Source organism: Odocoileus virginianus, chromosome 31 (genome assembly GCF_023699985.2).
Source record: "Odocoileus virginianus isolate 20LAN1187 ecotype Illinois chromosome 31, Ovbor_1.2, whole genome shotgun sequence".
NCBI lineage: Eukaryota > Metazoa > Chordata > Mammalia > Artiodactyla > Cervidae > Odocoileus > Odocoileus virginianus.
In genome coordinates, this window is record NC_069704.1 from 20,077,111 (window position 1) to 20,101,727 (window position 24,617).

The 24,617-nt window shown below is 42.2% G+C and overlaps 2 protein-coding genes across 2 annotated transcripts in view; both read left to right on the forward strand.

The window, feature by feature from the left end:
• The window catches only part of GRIN3A (glutamate ionotropic receptor NMDA type subunit 3A), a 203,343-nt gene that overhangs the window by 173,857 nt on the left and 4,869 nt on the right, over positions 1-24,617 (forward strand). Inside the window, exons 7-8 of the mRNA XM_070459357.1 lie at positions 16,159-16,323; positions 18,551-18,627. Coding sequence (XP_070315458.1) covers positions 16,159-16,323; positions 18,551-18,627 — 242 coding nt within the window. The remainder of the gene's footprint in view (positions 1-16,158; positions 16,324-18,550; positions 18,628-24,617) is intronic.
• Positions 1,387-2,930, forward strand: PPP3R2 (protein phosphatase 3 regulatory subunit B, beta). The gene has a single exon (XM_020877636.2). The coding sequence runs from the start codon at positions 1,491-1,493 to the stop codon at positions 2,001-2,003; it is 513 nt and encodes a 170-aa protein (XP_020733295.2). The 5' UTR covers positions 1,387-1,490; the 3' UTR covers positions 2,004-2,930.

Consider the following 24,617-nt stretch of genomic DNA (forward strand, 5'->3'; position numbering starts at 1 on the left):
AGAAATGGGCAAAAATAAAGCACAGAAAAGGTGCCAACTTTTTTAAAATGAGGGAGTGTTTGCCTCTTCCAGTTTGATTTAGGGTCCTAGGAGTCCCCCAAGCCACTTTAAAATGAATATTCTGGAACCGAATGTATTAATACTTTGTATGCACTTGGAGGAACTGATGTGTTCCTAAAGGAAGAAGGAATCTGGGGAATGGCGGTCAGATTCATCATTAATAGGAACAAACCCAACTGAAGCAAGGTGGGAGAGAGTGAGACAGCCTAAGGGCCACTTATAATCTCAAAACACAGCAAAAGCTTCTCAGGGCACATTACGGCCATTCCCCAAAGTGATCTGCAGGACAGTCATCAGGCACTAGCCCAACAAAAATAAGGAATGGGTTTGAGATGATGTATTTGAAATAATAAGCTGACAGAGATCTTGGGACCCAAGGTCTTGGGACCTGTATCTTCCCAAAAAGTGCCCTGAATTCAGCATTGTGTATATTCCTCAGGAATATGTTACTGCCTGTAGATGATCCATATGAGAAATTTTGTGCGATATCTGGACAGTCTCTTACAAAGACCCTGAACCCAATGTTCTAAAAAGGCCACTGCATCAGAAGGATGTCAATCATGGCTTTCCCTCCCAGAGAATTAAAAAAAAACACTTGACCCTAGAATAGTGCCAGGGGGTTTAGGGGTGCCAACCATCTGCTCAGTGGAAAAATCCTCAACTTTATAGTCAGCCCTGGGTATCCTTTCTCAGTATCCATGGTTCTGCATCAGAGGATTCAACCAACGCCAACCCTGCAGTACTGTAGTATTTACTATCAAAAAATATCTGCATATAAGTGGACCCACACAGTTGAAACCCATGTTGTTCAAGGATCAACTGTTGATGTATATATGACACCAACACTTTGATGTATTATCTCATTTAGTCCTTAGAGGAGGTCTGCAAATAAGCATTAGGAGCCCCTGCTTGCAGTTTACGCAGTCATTCAACATATGTTAAACACGTACTGCATTTCAGGCACTGTGCTGGGGATACCGAAGTGATTAATACAGAGGCAGCCCCACACCCTTGGAGTTCACTTTTCAAGAGAAGAAGGAAAAGTGAGGACGTGAGAAGATTTTAAAAATAGCAAGAGAGATAAGGGTTAAGGTGCTGAGAGAAGGATTCAGAAAGGGGACTTCTCCCCCAGCTCCCCTCTCTCCTACTCATCTTCCTGTCTTACCCCCTGCAAGCTTCTCCCTTCCACCCCTTTCCCCTGCTCCCCCCTCACCCACTCATCCACCTGGCTCCCAGCACCTCCGATTTGGTTGCCCGAAGCGGAAGGAGGGGGAGGGGGTGAGGGCGGGCGGGGGTCGGGGGAGGAGATGTCCCCGCGAGCCTGCCCCACCTGGCCCTCCATCTGCGGGCACAACGGTCTCTCTTTAGCCCCGTGGGCGCCCACCGCCCCTGCTCCCGCCCTCGACCTTAGGAGCAACAGACGCTCCAGAATGGGAAATGAGGCCAGTTACCCGGCGGAGATATGCTCGCACTTTGACGAAGACGAAATTAAAAGGCTGGGCAAGCGGTTTAAGAAGCTGGACTTGGACAGTTCCGGCGCTCTGAGCGTCGAAGAGTTCACGTCCATGCCGGAGCTGCGGGAGAACCCGCTGGTGCAGTGGGTGATCGACGGCTTCGACACCGACGGCGACGCACAGGTGGACTTCCGGGAATTCATCCTGGGGACCTCCCAGTTCAGCGTCCGGGGAGATGAGCAGCAGAAGCTGAGGTTTGCTTTCAGCATCTACCACCTGGACAAAGACGGCTACATTTCCAACGGGGAGCTCTTCCAGGTGCTGAAGATGATGGTGGGGGGCGGCCTGAAAGACTGGCAGTTACAGCAGCTGGTGGACAAAACCATCATCCTCCTGGACAAGGATGGGGATGTGAAAATCTCTTTCCAGGAATTCAGTGCTGTGGTCAGAAGCCTGGAGGTCCACAAGCACTTGGTGACAGTTGTGTGAGTTTTAGAAGGTCGCCACTCAACAACTTTTTCTTTCTTCTCTGTCTCTTTAAAGATCTGCCCAAGAGGCCAGTAACTGCCATCTCTGACCTACTGGAAAGTGTCTCTCTTACTGAAGCAAGATCTTCCAGCCTCTTGACCACCTACCTCAGTGTTACTAACTCTTCTGCTCTCAATGCTTCAGGATAATGCCCTGAGTTGGGGAGCCAAGATTTCTCTTGGCTGACCATCTTTTAATCACCTCTCTCTGGACAACAAAAGCCCATCTCTCCCTTTTGAAAGCCACAGACCACTCCCCATGGTACATCCAGGAATCCCAGAACAAGTCCTATGGGCTAAGAATCCAGCTGGGTTCCACCTGTCTCACTGCTCCAGCTCCTTTACAGTTTCTGTTTGGGCAGAAACTCAGAGGCCTTGTAAGAAAGGCTAAGACAAAATCCCCAGTCTATCAGTCTCAGTAGAGGTGGCTTTTCAGTCTTGACTGTCCACCCCAGTATTAAGTTCAGTTAGTGGGGCTTCCACACAAACAGGACAGAGAACTGCCTGGGAAGCTCACGCATGCATGCTTGCTCAGTTGCTTCAGTCATGTCCGTCTCTTTGATACCCTATAGACTGTAGCCCACCAGCTCCTCCGTCCATGGGATTCTCCAGGCAAGAATACTGGAGTGGGTTGCCATTATCATCCTCCAGGGGATCTTCCTGAGTCAGGGATTGAACCCACATCTCCTGGGTCTCTTGCATTGCAGGCAGATTCTTTACTGCTGAGCCACCAGGGAAACCCTTCGTGGGAAGCTCTCTCACCTCTAATACCCAGTGGGAAAGAATGGGCCACACTGAGTCCTTCTTCCCACTGGCAGAAGTGGTGATGATTCCAACTGCAGTGGACTCTCCCCAGGGTGTGGAAGTAGTATTGCTCCTGGCTTTCAAAAGATGCAGAGATGAACAACACTCTGCAGCAGGAGTGAATGCTGTCCACACTAACAAAACTTTTTTTTTAAGTCTGACCTGGACCTGGCAGGGAAGTTGAGAGCTCTCTCACTGGGGGAAGCCTTGACTCTAATGTAACAGTCAGCCCAGAGTCCCCCACACCCTAATAAACCTGCAGCCAAGAGGTGTGCTGGAGCTGTTCTTGCTGGGTGAGAGTGAAAGTGTGCACTTCCCTCCCCAATTCCATGTTCAGTGATGTCATGTCGATAGCTTCAGATCAGCCATGGTGGGAGTAGTAAGAACTCACGGAAAAGAGCAAAAAGTTGTAGTTGTTTTTGTTTTGCTTGTTTTGGAGAGCCAGTGTACCAGTAAGTACACTGTTCCTTGTACCCTAGATTTTACCAGCTCTCTGTGTCCCACTTAATACTATCAGTTCGCAGGACAATGTACTTAGCCAAGGTAAAAACCCCAGGTGATTTTTTTTTTTTCCAGGACAAGGAAGATCTTCTTCTAGATTTATTATCCTTATATTTTGAAAATGCTGGTAGCTAGTCTTGCTCCTCCCAAAAGTAGGACAAATAAACCCCCAAATTTCATTACTGTCAGAGCACCCAACCAAGGCACTATGCCATTCTTTTTATTTTATAAATTACTTATGAGCCACAAAGAATAGATGTGCCTGCCCCTTGATTTCCTCTGCAGTCCTAAAAATAAATGAATGTATTAATAATCAGTAAATGTTCCCAATCCTGTAGTTATATGAGTCTTACCCCCATTTCAAGGTGACATAGTGCAAAGACTCAGACACACCTGAGTTTGGATTCAGTTACAACTGGGTTTTTATCACAGTCACTTGTTATTAGCTGTGTGCGCCCGAGCACTTACTTAACCTCTCTCTGTCATTTCTCCTGCTTAAAATGAGGTTCCATCCCCAGGTTATTCTGAGAATTCCAAAAAATAAAACATGTTAACTGCTAGCGCACAGCACGTTCACTGTCCATGTCCTTTCGTCCTCTTTTACTCAATCAGAATATAAGGGAAAAGGAGGCCTCTGGGTTTCTTTTGAACCCTTACTTGGTACTTAGCCACACCTACTCTCAGATTAGCAGGACATTTGTGTATTCCTAATCCAGAAAGGAAACAATGTTAAGGTCCTCTCCACCCTACAGGCTGCATCTTCTTCTTCTTTAATTTTTATTTATTTAGTTGACTGCATCAGGTCTTAGTTGGGGCACAACAGCTTAGTTGCTCCGTGATATGTGGGATCTTAGTTCCCTGACCAGGGATCAAACCTATGTCCCTTACATTGCAAGGCAGATTCTTAACCACTGGACCACCAGGGAAGTCCCCAGCAACAGACTTCTTGACTGAGAATTTAAAAGAGAGAGAGGGACTCATTCTAGTCCAACCTATTTGACTTTGTGGAAGAAACCTTCCATGAGAAAAGTGAGCTTGTGTAATGCCAGCCAAGAGGACTTCTGAAAGAGGGACATTATTTGGATGTTCTGCAATGTGTACCCTGAAGTACAGTTTAAAATTAGGACCTAGGGTTTGAAACATGTTGGATTACATATTCAAATGTAACCAGAAGAGGAAAAAAATTTCAGCTTCTGGAGTGGCTGGAATTCACAAGTTAATTGCTCAATCAGTCTACCTAATGTATTGGGTTGGCCAAAATGTTTGTTTGGGTTTTTCTCACTGATGTCTTAGGAAAAACCTGAAGGAACTTTTTGGACAACCCAATAGTTACCCAAGGCTTTGTGGCAGTGACCTTAAACTGTGTGCCTGTTTTAGCCTCAGCAACTGGAAAGATCTGATTGTATGAATATTTTGGAAGAAAGATTACATTTACTTCCATATTAGAATGCTTTGATTCTTCTCTGTTAATTGCCAAGTTGCCAACAAATCTCATTCTGTACAGTTCCTTGGAGTGATAATAGTAGTTGATGCTTATTGAACAACTCTTCTAGGCCCTGTTACGTTTGTTATACCATTTAATCATTGTAACAACACTGTGGGGTGGGTGCCTTTATCTCAGTTTTACAGATGATGCTATAGAGTGATCTAGAAGCTACCCCAAGGTTTCCAGCTGGTAAGTGGCAAAGCAAGGACTTGAACCATGCTCTCTGACCACAAATGGTGAGCTCCCTGCACTGCCTTCTATTTTTATGGTTTCTATGTTTACCTGCCTCAAATTATTCCTACTAGCCTTACTACTAAGGTAATCAAACCAAGCTTCAATTTTTACAAAAAGATAATTGTCAAGGAGAAAGAAGCTCCTACCTCCTTGGTTCTATGCGTTGCAAAAAATTAAAAATATTAGGCAAGGCAATCTTAGATCATCTTCCACCTTCATCTCGAGAAATAAGTGACAGCATTTAGATTAAACTAGTAACAGCAACCAATATGCTTTGACGCTGCAGACATCAGTAACAATATGTTGTTGTGAATCCTATATTAATGGATTGTGTCTGCTCCCTACCATATGTTGCAATCCTCAAATCAGCTAGACAATTTTTTTTTAAATATAGGGGGTAAAATATGGCCTAAACATAGTTGATTTATTCTCTATATTGCTGTAAAGGAATCTTCAAGGAAAAATCTTCAGGAATTTTTTTTATTACAAATCCCATTCTTCATTTATGCTATTGATTTTCTCTGTTAGGATTTAAAGTGTGTGGCGTGAATCTGGCTATTGTGTTTTTCTATTTCCCATGCTTTGAAAAGGGAGACGCTTGGGTGTTTGTATGACAAGGTGGCATGGTGAAAAAGGAGTCAGGTTGGGACTTTCCTGGCAGTCCAGTGGTTAAGACTCCACACTTCCATTGCAGGGAGCATTTCTATCCCTGGTCGGTGAACTAAGATCCTGCATGCCACACTGCACAGCCAAAAAATTTTTTTAAAAAGAGGTTGCTAGACTTAGAATCAGAACCGGATGCCTCTCCTTTTGTGTTGGCTGCTGTAGTTGTCCCACTGGCTAGTGATTGTGTAAACAGCAACAAACCATGTGTCAGCTTTCAAGCATCAGCTGATTCATAGTGAAAACCTGTAGCATTGAAAGGACACCAGAGTGATAAAAGCTGTGTAGATTAAAGATACAGCCTGACAGTTCTTAGACTAAAGCTGACCCACAAGTAAATTTTGTTATTTTACATGGTGTCTGTTCTCATGTTTTGTGTATATGTGTGTGCACGTGTATGTTACCAATATTTTTTTTAATAGGATTTTAAGTAGAAATCAAAATCAGCAAAAAGGAATGCAGCCCACCCCAGGATGGGAGTGGCCCTTTACTGGCTAAGGTACTTCTGCAGCATGGAGCTGAAATTGTCTCAGTAAAGAGAAAGTCCACTTTTACTTTAAAAAGAACGAACAAACAAGATGGATGAAATGTTCGTTATTTTTCAAAAACAAAGCAATTGGGGACTTGCCTGGTGGTTCAGTGGTTAAGAATCCACCTGCCAGTGTAGGAAACACAGGTTTGATTTCTGGTCCAGGGAGGTTCCACATGCTGTGGGGTGACTGAGCCAGTGCACCTCAACTACTGAGCCTGTGCTCTAGAGTCCGAGAGCTACAACTACTGAAGCCTGCACTCCGAGAGCCTGTGCTCCGTAACAAGAAACCACTTCAGTAAGAAGCTGGAGCACCACAATGAAGAAGAGCCCCCGCTCACTGCAACTAGAGAAAGCCCTCACCCAGCAATGAAGACCTAGCACAACCAAAAATAAATAATTTTTTAAAAATAAAGCAATTGGTCATAAAGCATCCCAATGACTATTTTCTAACAATTTTTTCTAACTGAACAATAGAGTTTCCAATAATCAAAACAAATGACATCATATAGAGTTCAAACATCTGTATAATAAAATCTAACAAAACAAAGCTAACAGGAAAATTTTAAATGAAGAAACATATGTAATGTATTAGGAAAGGGCTTATTAGTTTTCTTCAGTAAAAATCCTCACTTTTTCTGAAATGCATAAGTGGGCAAATGATATAAATATAGAATGTATACACAGGGAGATAGGAAAAACAAACTTCAAAAAATAACCTCAAAAATTGAATACATACAAATCAGAATACCCAAAATAGAAAAAAAAAATGATCAGTTGTAAAACAGAGTTGGCAAGGATGTTATCGTGTGCACCGGGGCATCTTGGGAATCACTGGGAATGGTTCTCACACTCTTCAGAACCATTTCACACAACACAAGGCATCAGAACAGTTACATCATCTAACCTGGTAATCCCATCCATTGCAATATATATCTCAAAGAAAGAATCAAAAATGATTTTTAAAGTGCTCTATGCAAAAGATGTTTTTATTGCAGCAATATTTGTTATATATATGGATACATACTAAGCAATATTAAATATTTGACAGTTTGGGAATAAAGTGAATTGTGATAAAATAATAGTTGCTAATATAAAGCCATTAAAGTTAATAAATAACTATAAATCAATACATTTTCAGATTAAGCTTTTTATAATTATTAACATATAACAGAGTTTAGAGCTCTAGAATATATATTTGCATATGGTCATAGTTTAGAAGAGACAATGAAGAACTGAAGATAATTGTTTATATAGGAAAATGATAATGTTGATTGCCTCAGATCTAATTTTTGGAAATATTTTTCTGAGTTGTTTTATTAATACATTAAGACTTTTCAAAAGACTGCACAGTGGGGCTAATTTAGCACAGTGAGCACCAGGTCCAAGGGGAAAAGACGGTTGCCCAAACCTAAAAGGGGCCAGAGCTCTGGGGGTACCAGGGACAGCAGGGGGACATGTCCTCAGCAACCTGGGCAGTGCCAAGTTAAGTCATTAAGCAGATTCCGGGTCGGAGGAGATTAGAGGCGCCACATCCCCTGGGATGAGGGATGCAATAAGAAGTTCCTGCAGATCCTGATTTTACTGTCCGTCTATGTTATCTTCTCATCCATATGTGTGAGCACTGTTAATAACTTCACCCATGCAGTGTCTCCCTGGATTTTGCAAATCATCTCCTGTTTTGTTTCATGTTAAATGATCTTTCAGTCTGTCTTCATTGATGAGAAAGTTGCAGATTCTATGAGTGAATACCTTCTTTCTACCTTTTTGTGATTGTTGTTACAGTTTTTTAGAAATCCCCAATTATTACATCACAGGGTCTTGCCCCATTGTCTTCACCCAGGGAAACACTCTCCTCTGGTAGCTTTCCTTGTTGCCTCTGGAGCCCTCACCTCATGCAGATGCAGGCCTCTGTCTTCTGTCCCCCTCCTGCTGCCCGGATAAAGGGCTATAGGTATAGACACAATTAGTCTGCCAAATTTTATTGAGCTACTGCTCTTCTGGGCAAAATATTTGGGTGGCGAAAAAAAGCAAAAAGGAAATCAGGTCTTCAAAATTAGAAACAGCATTTGCTTCCTCCCCATCCTGCTTCCAAGAATCTAGGAGTTAGCCATATTTCATAGGCTCCACAACCTGCCTTTTTTTTTTTTCTTTGTTGTTGTTATTCAGTCTCTAAGTCGTGTCCAGCTCTTTGCAACCCCATGGACTGCAGCACACCAGGCTTCCCTGTCCCTCACCATCTTCTGGAGATTGCTCAAACTCATGTCCATTGAGTCAGAGATGCCATCCAACCATTTCAACCTCTATCGCCCCCTTCTTTTGCTCCCAATCTTTCCCAGCATCAGGGTCTTTTCCAGTGAGTCAGCTCTTCGCATGAGGTGGCCAAAGTACTGGAGCTTTACCTCTCACTAAAACTGTTGTTCTTTCCCTGTTTCAGCTCTCTAATTAAAGAAAAAAAAATATTTTCAAACCAGGATTTGACTTTACAGACTCAGCAAATTTGTATATACAAAGTTTAACATACCAGATCACTGAAAAAGAAAATGATTTCTCCTGGTTCTTTTAGCCCTAGTGCTCTGGGGGAAAGTACTTAATAGGTACTGGACTCCTTGGGAGTAACTGTAACTAAGTTATTTTTCAGTATATACTGCCTTTAATAAACATTTATTAGCACTTACTGTATACCAAGCCTCTAGAGACATGCAAAGAAAGGCAGAGCTGTACCCTATCAGAGAAATTTTCCTAGAATGGGCTCACCCATTCATTTCAGTGTTCTGAAAGAGAATAAACTCTCTCTCAAAAGAGGTTATATTGACACCGCAGAGCTAGAGGAGCTTTATGATTTAAGCAGTCTATAAAGTCAGATTCTTTGGTTGCAAGCAACAGAATAATATAAGCAAGAAAAGGGGGATTATCAAAAGAGTGGGTAAGCTCAATGTTTTGAAGTAAGAAGGAGAGTAACTGATACCTCGGGAACCACAGGATTCTGTGATGTGATGGCAGGAAGCAGGGGACCGTGACTGTGAGGCAAGGATACTGAAGACCCTGGAAATGATGGCTTCAACTACTTTCCAAGCCAAGGGCCTCTCCTTCAGATGTAAATTGGCTTGCCCTGGGTCCTGTGCTTGGCCTCCTGTGGGAAGTCTGTGATTGGTAGACACACCAAAACCATGTGAAGAAAGGGAGGGCCATTCTCCAAGGAAAGGACCCTAAGCAAATAAAGCCAGCACATTTCCAGCAGAAGCCAGTTGAAATTTTACTGAGTAAAAAATCTCCAGTTTTTTACTTTATTAATTGTTAATATGCTTTTCTTCCCAATTCCCACATTAGGTCCACAGATTGATAAACACTGGCATTAGAAAGTCAGGATGGCAAGTTTTCCAAGTTTGCTGAGCCTCTTTCTTATCTATCAATTGAGAATATCAATCTCTTTCTCCATCACAAAATTATTTTAAAAATCCCTTGAGATATATAAGAGTTTTGGGGGGTGGAAATATATATATCGATTTATATTATACAAAGTTCTAGTTTTCATGTGCTTTCATCCACTCATTCCAAAAAATTCTTTTTGAGAACCTAATAAGTGTTAGGCAGTGTTCTAGGCAATCAGGATATGCACTGGACAAATGAGCAAAATGCCTGGTTTCTTGGAGCTTACATTCTCCTTGAGGAGGGAAATAGTAAATATGTGTTATGTCAGGGGCAAAAAAAAACAAGGTAAGGGGAAGAGATTGAGTCCAGGAGAAGAGGCTTCCCTGATAGCTCAGCCGGTAAAGAATCCACCTGTAATGCAGGAGACCCCAGTTCGATTCCTGAGTTGGGAAGATCCACTGGAGAGGGATAGTCTACCCACCCCAGTATTCTGCCCTGGAGAATTCCAGAGAAGGCAATGGCAACCCACTCCAGTACTCTTGTCTGGAAAATCCCATGGACAGAGGAGCCTGGTAGCCTGCAGTCCATGGGGTCCCTGGGAGTCGGACACGACTGAGCGACTTCACTTTCACTTTTCACATTCATGCATTGGAGAAGGAAATGGCAACCCACTCCAGGGTTCTTGCCTGGAGAATCCCAGGGATGGGGGAGCCTGGTGGGCTGCCGTCTATGGGGTCGCACAGAGTCGGACATGACTGAAGCGACTTAGCAGCAACAGCAGCATTCAGTCCATGGGGCCACAAAGCATCAGACACAAATGAACAACTTTCACAGGAGAAGAAGGGGAGGGTAGGATTTGCCTTTTTTTTTTAACTTTTTAATTGTTTAAATCATAGTAAAAACAATTTGCCATTTTAACCAATTTTCTTTTCTCATTTTAACCATTTTTAAGTGTACAATTCAATGGCATTAATTAAATTTACGGTGTTGTGCAATCATCACCACTACATGTTTCCAAAATTTCTTTCATCATCCCAAAGAGAAACTCTGTAACTACAGAGCATAACTCCCCATTTTCCTCTAGCCCCAGCCCCTGGTCAACTCTGATCTACTGATTATAAGCGGATGAATGGATAAGCTAAATGTGGTATATACATACAATGGAATATTTTTCAGCCATAGAAAGATTTGCCTTTTTAACCACAGTAGTTAAAGTAGATTTCACTGATAAGTAATGTTTGAGCAGAGACCCGCAGAGAGTAAGTGAAGGAGCGTTGCTGATTCCTGGTGGAAGAATTTACAAGGCAGAGAAAATAGAAAATGAAGAGCCTCGAGCAGGAACAGCGAGATGGATTTAAGAAAAGTGAGGAAGCCCAAGCTGCTGAGCAGAGTGAACAAGTGTGAGAAGAAGAATACGAAGCTAGAGGTGCAGGACTCAGTCATACAAAGTCCTGTGGGCCTTTGTAAGGGTTCTGATAGTTACTCTGGTTGAGGCCAAACATCATCACTGGGCACTGAGCCAGGAGTGACATATTTTGAGTTATCCTGGCTGCCTTGCAGATGACAGACTGAAGGGGTCAGGGAACAATTCAGAGGCTATTTCTGTAGTCTAGGTGAGAGACGATGGTGACTTGGACCAGGGTGGTTGGTGGAGATGGTAAGAAGTCATCAGATTCTGGACATACTTTGCAGACAGCGTCCACCGCATCCACTATCATCCACCACATGTATTTGCAGACATGCTTAGTACAGGATGCTAGAGAAAGGGAGGAATCTAAGCTATTTGGCCTGAGAAATTGCAAGGATGGAGATTTACTAAGATGGGAAAGACTGTGCGAAGAGCAGGTCTCATAAGGAAAATTAGGAGTTTATTTTGATGTGTCATTTTGAGATTCTACTAGATATCCAAGTAGACAGGCTGAGTCAGGAGTTGGGAATGATATAAATTTGGAAGTCATTGGTAAATAGATGGTATTAAAGACATGGTCTGGATAAGAAAGTGAATGTAACTAAAGAACTGAAGCTATGCTAGTGTTTAAGGTCAGAAGGATGGGGAGGAACCAGCAGACAAGGCTGATATAGATCAAGGAGAGAGGATTCCCCAAAACAGTGAAGAAAATATATCAAAGAGGATGAAATAAGTTTCCAAGCTGATACATGAATAAGTTGAAAACTGACTCTTGGATTTGATGGCCTTTGTTGGTTTTGACAGAATCCTAAGCCAGGAATTGAAAGCCTGATTGGAGTGGGTCCAGAAGAGAATGAGAGGAGAGGAATTGAAAACAATGAGTACAGATTCTTTAAAGGACCAGAGAAATTGGGTAGCTGCTGTATGTTGGAAGATGTGGGCTGGGAGCTAGGGAGGCTTAGATTATAGGATTTAACCAGTAACATCTGAGGCAAATGATGACTCAAATAGTCTAGCTGCATTTCTTGCTGGATTTTCAGAACCTAGTCAGTCATCTAACCATCTGTCAGATGTTTCAAGGACCCACAACCGAGCAAGAGGCAGAAGAGGGTTTAGCAGCAACAGAATTGGTGGTCTTGGCCTCTTTATGTCACTGGAAGCACTAATGATCTAAACAAAGACCACTCAGAATCTTTGATAGTATAGGCATCACCCTTTATCTGAATCTAGTCTGTACCTAGAAATATGTTGGCTGGTAGATTTCCAGATGGTGAGAGTCTTTTCCATTATCTTGTATGAGACAAAATAAATAAATTAAACATTTCCACCTTATCCAAAAAGCCCAACCAGTTTCCCTAAATTTCATTAAAACATACTTAGACATTTTTTAGTGTTTAATATCTAATGTACAAGGCATGGATTGCTATATATGACAATCCACCAATGATTTCTACATAATATGAACCATTTAAAATACCAGTTCTTTAATGCTTAATCAGTGGGTATCCATGCGTGCATAATACAGAGTATGCTTGCCCTCCACAATGCAATGAATATGTTCATGTAAATGAACAATAAGATAAAATGTTAAAAAAATAAAATGAGTACAAATAACATTTAGCAAAATAAAATAAGCAAGCAAGGCAATTTTTTGAGTGGTTACCTATTGATTAAAGAGGTAACTGGGAGAGACTAGATGGGCTAGAATGAGCCTGTGAAGGACTGAGTGAAGCCATAAATGCCTGATATTTGCCCATGGCTAAATCCTGAGACAGTCTTCTCTCCTTGGCTCTTGAGACTCCAGAAGTGTGTGGCTGTGAGCTATCAAATGAAGCTGAAGATGAAGCAATGGGATAAAGAAAAAAAAAAATTCCACTCACATTTCATTGCTTTCACTTATACAGCTCTCAACAACGTGAGACCAGGCTGTGATTGCATTTCTGAATATGATGCTTCTATCCATGTCACTTGCAACAGTAATCATTATTTTGTCTGCATCACTTAAATTTATTTTAAAGATTTGACATTGAATATTCATTGCTCCTCTTCTTCTTCCTCTGACCGATGATAAATGTCAAGTTGAGCAAGTTCCACTCTATCAGACAAAAAGGTTTCACTTGATAATGTGGGACAAATGCATATATTTAATGCATAGCACATTGAAGCAGTGTGGTCCTCGGAGAAGAACAGCTGAATTACAACTGTAGCAGTACATCTTATCAGTCAGACTCAGACACAGTATAAGCATTTTTCACTGGTGCCCAAAGGCAGATTATAGGGGATTTGCAATCCAGAGGGTGAGTTTTGGATAAAATTTTTTGCAAGTTGTAACAGGGAATAGACAGTACGAGTTCAGACAGCAAGAGATGCCTCTGAAGGGTATTTGCTTCAAGGTAGCTCAGGCTTTAGCATCAGACAATCCTGGATCTATAGCCTGGCCTCCTATTTTTTAACTTGTATGACATTGGTTATAGAGTTAATGGACCTCAGTTTCCTTGAATATGAAATGGGGATAATAATACTTAACTTACAATACTATTATCAGATCCTAATATGCATGTATGGTGTCTGGCACACAGATGTCTAATTTAAAAAAAAAAAAAACAGCAACTGCTTCTATTAGTCTATTAATATGTGGGTGTAAACAATGGAAATTTAAAGAAAGAAGTGTGTCAAATAAACTGGATATAGCCTGTTTGTTATTGGGATAATAAGAGGAAAATGAGACTAATTATTGTTATGCACAAGATAACAGAGGGGAACACCAGGGTTTAAAAGCAGTATGATTCACTGTATGTCACATTTTTCTTCTTCATCTTGGCAGCACTTTATAAGAAGCAGTGCCAGTCTGTTTAGTCTTTTGCTGAGTGTTTGATGCTGTTAAAGTCCCAAATGAATTTGCCCAGCATGTGTCTTCATCCACAGCAGTAGTAACTCATTGAATCCTCCTGTAATAGCTGTATCCTGTACACATTATTACAGGTCCAGGCCGAGAGATATTTTCAAACACATTTGTATATACTTTGTGAAGGTCAGGTTGGTCATCACATGTACAGAGATGTCCCCGGAAAAGCTCTAGTAACTGAGCACCCCTCAGGGACTGATAAATTGCTCACCTTTCCTACACCAGCATCCCTTGTTCCTGAAGGCTGGGCTTCTTTCACTCTCAGATGCCCCAGTCTCATGGACCTGGGGGATGCTCTCTGCCCCTGCTCACCCCTAGTCTTTCCTTCTCCAGGGATCCTAACACACAAGTTTGGTCCAGAGCCATTGCCAAAAGTAGCATCATGGAGGAAAAGAGATTCCATGGCCCAGCCTCCCCCAAAGCTTGAAATCTCCAAGTGCTGCCTCTGAGCCTGGTCCCCCACATAGACTTCCTGGCATACTGGGAGGTCTAGCCATGCCTGAGCCATCCTGCCTGCCTGCTTCTCCAGGACTGGGGTCAGAGGAGAGGAGAGTGAAAGAAAGGAAAACTCCTTCAAGAGGATGGGTGGATCACTCATGTCAGTGAAATGATGTGGTTAAGAGTGTAGGCTCTGGAGTCAGCCTGCCTGGCTGGGTGTGAACCCCTCTGACCTTTACCAGCTATGTGACTTTGGATGAGTCATTTAACTCTTGTTCCTAAGATTCCTCACCTGTAAAATGGAGATAGTACCTCCCTCATAGGTCGTTGGGAAAATTAAGCAAGTTCCTACATTGATAAAGTGCTCAGAACTGCACCTTCCACATGTTAAATGCTAAATAATTATCAATGATGATAATGACCAAAAGCCTCCAGCAAAGGGATGACACTTGGGGTCCTTAGCATTGGTTTGTATGATCTTGGGTAAGGTGCTTAATCTAGCCTTGCCTAGGGCTGGCCTGTTTCTCCCTCAGGATGCAGGGCCTCTGCACCCCACCCCGAGCACAGCCATCTGTCTCACAAGCCCGCAAATCAGTGTGCTGGAAGTTCATGTCTTTGTCACATTCGTTTCTGCTGCCCTCAGCTTAGAGTGCTACTTTCCCACCCAGCCTCCACATTGTACCTATCTCACTTTAAGTCTTATCTCATGAGCCATCTTCTCTGCAAAACCTGGGAAGCATGAATCAATGTATCATGGGATATAAATGTTTGCTTTCTCCCTAGACTTGAGCTGATTGAAGGCAGGGACATAACCCTCCTATCTCCACCCCCTGGTACTTGGGCGACTACCTGTGCCCACATAGTAGGCACTCAACGAATCAAATGTCTTTCTTCTGGATTGATTGGTCATCGATGTCAGTGATTGAATACGTATTTTGTAGAGACTGCCTGTAAATCCTTTAGCCTGTCACAGGTGTTAAAGTGATTTAAAAAAAAATTTTTAATTGTTTTTATAGTTGCTATTTTTCTCTTGTTGTAGAGTAGAAAGAACCTGAACTTTGGAGCTAAACAAAAATTGACTTATAGGCCAGCTTTGTCACTTAAAAGCTGCAAGGACTTCAGTTTCCTCAACTGTAAACTGTAGTTATAATAGCTATCTATGCACAAAAAAATAGTAAGCAATCAACAAGTAGGTCCCTTCTTTTTCTCCTCTGTGGCTGTCTAATTTTGTGACTTGGCTCAACTTCCTTCACTTTTCTGGTCCCAAGTTCCTCATCTTTAAAATGAGGACATTGAACTAAATGATATCCTATCCATGTTCCCTGTCAGATCTAAATGAAAATTTTTATTGTGCTCATCATCTTTTCCCCTTAAATCTAACTCACTCTCTGTCCCTGGGAGAGATTCTTTCCTTGATAACTTTTCAATGTTTTAATATACTAGATGGTTTCAATTTTCAGTCTCTACGTCTATCTCTCAGTGTCTCTTTTGACACTATAGCATGTTCTAGACCCAGAGCCTCTTCACGACTCCAGGAACCATTGAAACAATAGCAGTGTATGTGAGTAACACCCCCAGGAATTGTGCCCTGCAGCAGCCCTCAGTCCTGGCTGGATCCCCTTCACAGTGTAGTATAGTGACATCCGCAGAGCGCACAGAGGAACCGTCTCCAGCTTTCCTTGGGTCCAGCAAAAAAGGATGTGCAGCTAAGAGTGAACAAGCCTGGGACCAGGTGGAGCCTCCCATTCATGACCTTTCTTTTCTGTTCTGCCCCCAGACTTTGCAGATGGGCATCAAACACTTCTCTGGACTCTTCATGCTGCTGTGCATTGGATTTGGTCTGTCCATCTTGACCACTATTGGTGAGCATATAGTATACAGGCTGCTGCTGCCACGCATCAAGAACAAATCTAGGCTGCAATACTGGCTCCACACCAGTCAGGTGAGTGCCACTAGGCATCTCCCTCCAATATTCTTAAGCATCAGAATTCCCAATAATGGGAGAATCCAGGGCCTCAAGTCAGAGTGACAAATGACACGTTATTAAGAGAACCAGGTGGTGTAGACACTCTTAATATACAAGATGGAATTCCCTCTATCCCATTAATGCACTTGCCCCTTAAATTAAGCTGTCCCATAATGCCCTTTCCTTGCATATAACCTACCACTGTTGCTCAGAGTGGAAGCAATAGCCTTGTTGTTGTTGTTTAAATGTTTTGTTGTAAGTAGTTAGTTGCAAGAAGTATAATTTCCAGTGTTTTGGAAATATTGACTTTTTAAAATAAAACTGTTAAATCCATTTTCAAATTGTGTCCAGTAGGATCTAATAGAATAGGCTAAATAGACTGTAAATGCCTTAGGAACAATATCCATTATTTCTCTTAGCTTATCACAGGGAAACATAGGGAGTGTTTAGATGCACGTGGTTTTGAGATTGCAATGGCACTGTTTTTAACATGATTTCACTTAGTGACAGTCTGAAGAGATGATGTGAAAGATTTGTTTCCTTTAGAATCTTTCTTGCCAAAATTGAAACCCATTAAATGATCTTGAAGTACCTGTTTCCCTTCAGATGAACTCTCGGGTCCCTGCTCTTGCTGCATTTCAATGGTCCAGAGCTTAGAAGTCCACTGATGTCATGGCCAAGCTCTAGATCAAAGTTCCTTCGTGTTGTCCAAATATCTATGCACTCACCGACAGGGAGAACTAAAACTGTCAGGCAGACAGTCATTCAAGCTCACTCCTTTGTACATCTCGCTGGATGGAAAGAGGCATTGAGAGCTGAAATATACTCAGAAGGCTTCTTACTGATGAAGTGAAAGCGAAAGTCACTCAGTCGTGTCCAACTCTTTGTGACCCCATAGACTATACAGTCCATGCAATTCTACAGGCCAGAATACTGGAATGGGTAGCCTTTGCCTTCTCTAGGGGATCTTCCCAACCCAGGGATCGAACCCAGGTCTCCGCATTGCAGGTGAATTTCTTACCAGCTGAGCCACAAGGGAAGCCCAAGAATACTGGAGTGAGTAGCCTATCCCTTCTCCAGGGGATCTTCCTGACCCAGGAATCAAACCAGGGTCTCCTGCATTGCAGGTGGATTCTTTACCAGCCGAGCTACCGGGGAAGTACTGATGAAGGGGCTCTAGCAAAGACAGCAGTTTCCCCCTGAGTGCAGGGAGGGGCGAGGCCGGAGGAGCTAACCTGACCTCCTGGACAGGCTCCCCCCTGCCTCCCAGCACACGGTCACTGCTTCTTAGCAGTGAGGCTGTCAGTTCTGCCACCTCTGCCCCCTGCATCTGTTATGCTGCTCTCTTCTTTATCACAGTGCTTTTTTTCTATAGAGGTCACTGTCATTGGTTTGGTTACATGTGAGCCCTGTTCTTCCTACTTTCATCCTAGGATGTATTTGGTCTCCTAAGGAAGACTCTGCAGACAATTGATCCTCTCCATTATAAATCAGTGTGATTAGTTTAATTCTAAGGAGTTCTTACCTTCTTTGTTTTGACTCACCTTTAGCAATTGTATTAAGTCCTGTGCCACATGTTAGTTATGATAGTGTGTTAGTCACTTAGTCATGTCCAACTCTTTGCAATCCCACCAGGCTCCTCTGTCCTTGGGACTCTCCAGGCAAGAATACTGGGGTGGGTAGCCATTCCCTTCTTCAAATCCAGGGATTGAACCTAGGTCTCCCTCATTGCAGGCAGATTCTTTACCGTCTGAGCCACCAGGAAGCCCAGTTATGATAACTCTTATTTATTTATTTGGCTGCACTGAATCTTAACTGGCAGTGTGTGGTCTCTTAGTTGCAGCATGTGGGATCTAGTTCCCTGACCAGGGATCGAACTCAGATCCCCTGCATTGGAAATGAGGAGTCGTAGGCACTGAAACACCAGGGAAGTCCCAACTCTTCTTTATATCACAGACCTTTTTACAACTCAAAGTATTTCTAAGTGTCCCATCAAATTATTTTCTTCCAGGTAGAATACTATCTTAAAATTTGTTTTCTCTTGAGATTTGGGACTGAATATTGATCTTTTTTTCTGCCATCACTGGTAATTTGTTTAAAGAGGCCAAGGTCTGTAGCAAAGAGATTAAATCTCAGTGGGTGCTTTCTGCCCTGGTTCTGTGTTTCTAACCATCTCTATGTGTGAATCTGTTCTTTCCATCAGAGATTACACAGAGCACTAAACACATCATTTGTAGAAGAAAAACAACAGCGTTTCAAGACTAAACGTGTGGAAAAGAGGTAAGAAGAGGCCAGTTCCAGGTGTCATGTATGCTTGTGAAAAGCTTAAAGATGCAACTAAGACTCCATGCTCAAGAGGGAAATTATGCACAATAATTCAAATCAAATCAGGACTAAGTTGTTGAGAAACAACTTATATGTTGTTTCTAAAAAATTGTTGTTTCAAGTAAAAAATATGTTGTTTCAAATAGAAATCAGTTCAATTGCTCAGTCCTGTCCAACTCTGTGCAACCCCATGGACTATAGCACACCAGGCCGCCCTGCCCCTCACCAACTCCCGGAGTTTACTCAGACTCATGTCCATTAAGTCGGTGATGCCATCCAACCACCTCATACTCTGTTGTCCCCTTCTCCTGCCTTCAACCTTTCTCAGCATCAGGGTCTTTTCCAATGAGTCAGTTCTTCCCATGAAATGACCAAAGATTGGAGTTTCAGCTTCAAAATCAGTCCTTCCAATGAATATTCGGGACTGATTTCCTTTAGGATTGACTGGTTGGATCTCCTTGCTGTCCAAGGGACTCTCAAGCTTCTTCTCCAACACTACAGTTCAAAAGCACCAATTCTTCAGCGTTCAGTTTTCTTTATAGTCCAACTCTCACATCCATACATGACTACTGGAAAAGCCATAGCTTTGACTAGATGGACCTTTGTTGGCAAAGTAATGTCTCTACTTTTTAATATGCTGTCTAGGTTGGTCATAACTTTTCTTCCAAGGAGCAAGCATCTTTTAATTTCATGGCTGCAGTCACCATTGGCAGCAATTTTGGAGCCCCCAAAAATAAAGTCTGTCACTATTTCCATTGTTTCCCCATCTATTTTTCATGAAGTGATGGGACCAGATGCCATGTATTCATGTTTTCTGAATGTTGAGTTTTAAGCCAACTTTTTCACTCTCCTCTTTCACTTTTTTCAAGAGGCTCTTTAATTCTTCTTTGCTTTCTGCCATAAGGGTGGTATCATCTGCATATCTGAGGTTATTGATATTCCTCCCGGCAATCTTGATTCCAGCTTGTGCTTCATCCAGTCCAGCATTTCTCATGATGTACTCTATATATAAGTTAAATAAGCAGGGTGACAATGTACAGCCCTGACCTACTCCTTTCCTGATTTGGAACCAGTTTGTTGTTCCATGTCCAGTTCTAACTGTTGTTTCTTGATCTGCATACAGATATCTCAAGAGGCAGGTCAGGTGGTCTGGTATTCCCATCTCTTTCAGAATTTTCCACAGTTTGTTGTGATCCACACAGTGAAAGGCTTTGGCCTAGCCAATAAAGCAGAAGTAGATGTTTTTCTGGAATTCTCTTGCTTTTTCAATGATCCAGTGGATGTTGGCAATTTGATCTCTGGTTCCTCTGCCTTTTCTAAATCCAGCTTGAACATCTGCAAGTTCACGGTTCACATACTGTTGAAGCCTGGCTTGGAGAATTTTGAGCATTACTTTGCTAGCATGTGAGATGAGCGCAATTGTGCAGTAGCTTGAGCATTCTTTGACATTGCCTTTCTTTGGGATTGGAATGAAAACTGACCTTTTCCAGTCGTGTGGCCACTGCTGAGTTTTCCAAATTTGCTGGCATATTGAGTTCAGTACTTTCACAGCATCATCTTTTAGGATTTGAAATAGGTCAACTGGAATTCCATCACCTCCACTAGCTTTGTTCGTAGTGATGCTTCTTAAGGCCCACTTGACTTCGCATTCCAGGATGTCTGGCTCTAGGTGAGTGATCACACCATTGTGATTATCTGGGTCATAAAGATCTTTTTTGTATAGTTCTTCTGTGTATTCTTGCCACCCCTTCTCAATATTTTCTGCTTCTGTTCAGTCCATACCATTTCTGTCATTTATTGCACCCATCTTTCCATGAAATGTTCCCTTGGTATCTCTAATTTTCTTGAAGAGATCTCTAGTCTTTCACATTCTATTATTTTCCTCTAGAAATAGAACAGACAAAAAAAAAAAAGAAAAAAGTCTGTACATAGATGGACACCGAAATGCAGTAGAGGCAATAGATGTTGTGAAAAAAGTGCCAGTGTAATCCCTAGGCCCAAGTATACATGCATGCTAAGTCTCCCAGTCATGTCTGACTCCGTGTGACCCTAGAACTCTAGACTACCAGGTTTCTCTGTCCATAGCATTCTCCAGGCAAAAAAACTGGAGTGGGTTGCCATGCCCTTCTCCCAGGGGACCTTCCCGATCCAGAGATCGAACCTGAGTCTCTTGGTCTCCTGCATTGGCAGGTGAGTTCTTTACCACTAGTGCCACCTGGGAAGCCCCCTAGGGTCAAGTATCTGGCTCCAAATCCTGACTCCTACACTTAAAATATGTGTGGTCCTAGGCAAATCATTTATTTAACCTCTCTGTACCCCAATTTCCTCATTTGTGAAAATGAGATAGAGTACCTACTTTCTAGAGATTCTAAGAATTAAATAATACATCTAAAGCCCCCCAAACAAAGCTATTTTAGCTATTTTATTGTGTACCAAATACACAGAAGACTAAATTCATAAGTACCACAGGCAATTAATTTCATGCAATATTGCCCTTTTGGCATGTTTCCACTCCCGACTCCTTTCCAGCACTCCCAGGAATATTTGCAATATGCAACAGACATGTTCTGCTTAATCCATTTCCTGGCACTGTTACTGCAAGCTCCCCAGAAAAGAACATCTCATTAATAGGAAGTAACAGGCATTAAATGCATAATTGACATGTGGAAATTGAAACTCTGCACCTTCCCCACATCCAACCTGTGGAAAACTGTTGCCTCATTCATGGTGGCTAGAGATGTCAGAAGCATTTGGGTCTGGTACCTGGCTGGCCTGTTTCTTGCTGCCTAAGGCAGCCTCTTGGTCTTTTCTTATGTCCACAGGCTCTGTTCACCGCATTACCTCAAAGCAACTCTATCATCTACAGCAGATCCTTAGCTCCAGGCTTAGCTTTCTGGGTAATTTTGAAATCTGACACTCACACTTCTCATTTGCAATGGAGGACAAGAAAAAGGGAGTGGAAAACATGATTCTTTTTCATTATCTGTATCTCCTCAGGGATCGCTGGAGTCTCCTTCTCTGCAATTTGCATCGAGCTTGTCGGAATCATTTCAGCTATCTCTTACAGCCTCTCTTTCCAGGCAGTGAGCACACCCTCCCCCCAACATGGTCTGTGATCTTCCTGTATCACACTGTGGCCCTGTCAGCAACAAGCTGCAGGCTAATCGGGTCATAGCTGTTCTGTGTCGTGTTATGTATTTTTTTTTTCTACATGTTGCATATATTTTTTTCTATAATTATTTTTAACATAAATGTTTAACCAGAGAGGAACACAAGAAGGCATAGCAGCAAAGACAGCATCTCACAATAACAAAGCATGTGTTCTCTGGCCGTAATAGAAAGAGGAAGCTGCCAGTGATCCCATTTCCAACTGTGATATGACTCCTATTCACATCTCTCTTGCCTAAATTCACAACCAAATGTGTCTTTCACTCGACATATCCATTTTTTTTTTTTTTTTTTTGGCAAATTCCCTTCTGAAATCCCTTATTTTGAGAAGGAGCTAAGACAACATGTCCTCATGGCTTATTGGGCCCATATTTCCTATGCCACCTCCCTACAACCCAACACCCACTTGTAACCTTTCAAATGCAGTGAGTGTTTGGGGGCCCACTGATGTCACGTCTCTTCTGAATGGTCTAGTGGGGTATTGAACCTCAAAGGCATAAAATTGCCCTGTGAAAACTTTTTAGTGTTAAATTCACTCAACTCACTAGTCACTTTACACTCTAACTCTCAGGAAAGCTTACAAACTACAGCTGAAACACTGTAGAGGCTAACAATATAACACATTCATTTCTTCTAGTTAGACACCCCATCTGACATTCAGTATCTACTACCTTGCATTCATAAATGGCTCAGAGCCACATATCAGTCATCAGAGCACTAATGATACTTCCATCTATCACCTATCATGGAGTCCAATTTTTGCTTATTATTCTATATTATGTTCCCAGATATATACACAAAGCTCCGGAGAAAACTAGACTGGCTCTTTCTATTTGTTTGATTTCTGAGGTTGCCTGACATTCCAGGAAATGTGTTGATGCGTAACTCCCAGGTTTTCCCCACGATGAATCATCCCATGATCTTCGAGTTAGGTCTCTTGGCTCTAAAACTTTCTCTCTCTCTTTTTTTTCTACAAGAGTATCTGTGCAAATATCTTTATCTGGTACAACTTTACATTCCTCCTCTATGTTCCATATTGATTGAGTAAATACAATAATAGATAAATGAATGAATTACTAACACATGGGTTTGAGGAAAGGCCTGGAGAAATTTGGGGGCCATGGCATGAATAGATATTGCTCCTTTTTTACTTAAAGCAGAAGAAAAAAGTAGATATTGCAGAAGACTGTGTGTGTATATATATATATATACACAAACACAGTCCTTAGTTTATTCAGCACGTGATTTCATGTAAATTTTGGTCTGTCCTTCACTCCACTGGATTTCCAATATACCTCCTCTTTTCTCTTTTCCTCTCACCTCAAGTTATACAAATCGTAAACCATATATACAATAACACATACCAATAACAAGATTGTTTCAAAATTATTCAAATTCAATAGGAAAAAAATTGAAGAAAGAAAGGAAAATGTAAGGCTAGGAGGAAAATTATAACCATACCTCTGACCTGGTATAAAGTCAATGGAGCTGTAAGTGGGCTCATTATAAAAATTGTACCCAGCCCAGGACACAGGAAACCTGTGTTACAGTGCCCTCTGTTCATTTATATGAGACTTAAAACATGAGGAATGTCAAAGAACTGCAGATTGGCTTAGAAGGTGTTGTGTGTTTTAATGGCTGGGGGCATGTATCGCCAATTTTTGCTGTGAGAGAAATTGCCTCAACTCATAATGTTTTAAACAATAGTGAGTTGCTTATGAATCTCTGGGTCAGCTGTGCAGTCTGTGTCAAACTTGGCTGATCATGGCCACATTTGCTCCTTTGCCTACAGCCAGCTTGTGAGGAAGGAGGGAGAAACAGAGAGCTGGCTAGTCTAGGATGGCCTCAGCTGGTCAACCAGAGCATCTGGGGACTCTCTCTGATGGTCTGTTATCACCCAGCAGGCCAGTCTGGACTGGTTCCACTGGAGCAGCAGGGTTCTGAGAGAGGCAGTGGAAGTTTGCGAGGCTTAGAACTGCCACCTGCCACTTCTGCCACTTTCTATTGGCCAGGACAAGTCATGAGACCAGGACAAATTCAAGGGGAAGAGAAAACAGACTTTCCCCTTGAACCCTCCTTGATAAGGATGAGCTGTGAAGTTACATTACAGAGGGAAATGGATGAAAGGAAGAACAAAGGATTGTGACTACTTTCGCAATCTTCCACAGGGCAAAGTGAAACAGGATCACCCTATTAAGTCCTTGGGTTTTTGTTCTTGTCCACATAACTGAATCAACATTTATCTCTCCCCTTCCCCCTTCCACTGCAGGTCCTCCCCTTCTCCTTCTTGTTAGTAAGAGTCCAGGAATAAAGTCTTGATTCAGTTACTTGGATGAGAACAAGGACACAAGGGCTTAATACAATGTTTCTGTTTTATTTTGCCCTGTGGTAGACTGCAAAAGTGATCATAATCCTCCTTTGCCTCCTTCAACAAGGCTGGAAGAAATCAGCAGTCATGTGCTTAAGGCTCTAATCTGTTCTTGTAACAAGAAACTCTTCTCACTGCATCTGGCTGTCAGTGTATTTCAAAAACCAGACCCCTTCCTCCTGAACCTAGCCATCAATAGCTCTTTTGCTATCTACAGCCATCTCAGGGATGGTGGTAGCTGGTTTAAGAGGAGCCTGAAAGAGGACTGCAAATGTATTTCTCTTTGACTTTCATTATCCCAGCAAGAATTTGAGGCTTTCTTGGGTATTTTTTTTATTAAGCTTCAAATCTCAGCTGTCATTCTCAACTCACAAAGTCATCTCTATAATGGGACACTTTTTGCTGAAAC

Bases quoted from the DNA above. Each gene is read 5' to 3' on its own strand.
- PPP3R2 (XM_020877636.2), top strand. From the start codon at position 1,491: ATGGGAAATGAGGCCAGTTACCCGGCGGAGATATGCTCGCACTTTGAC.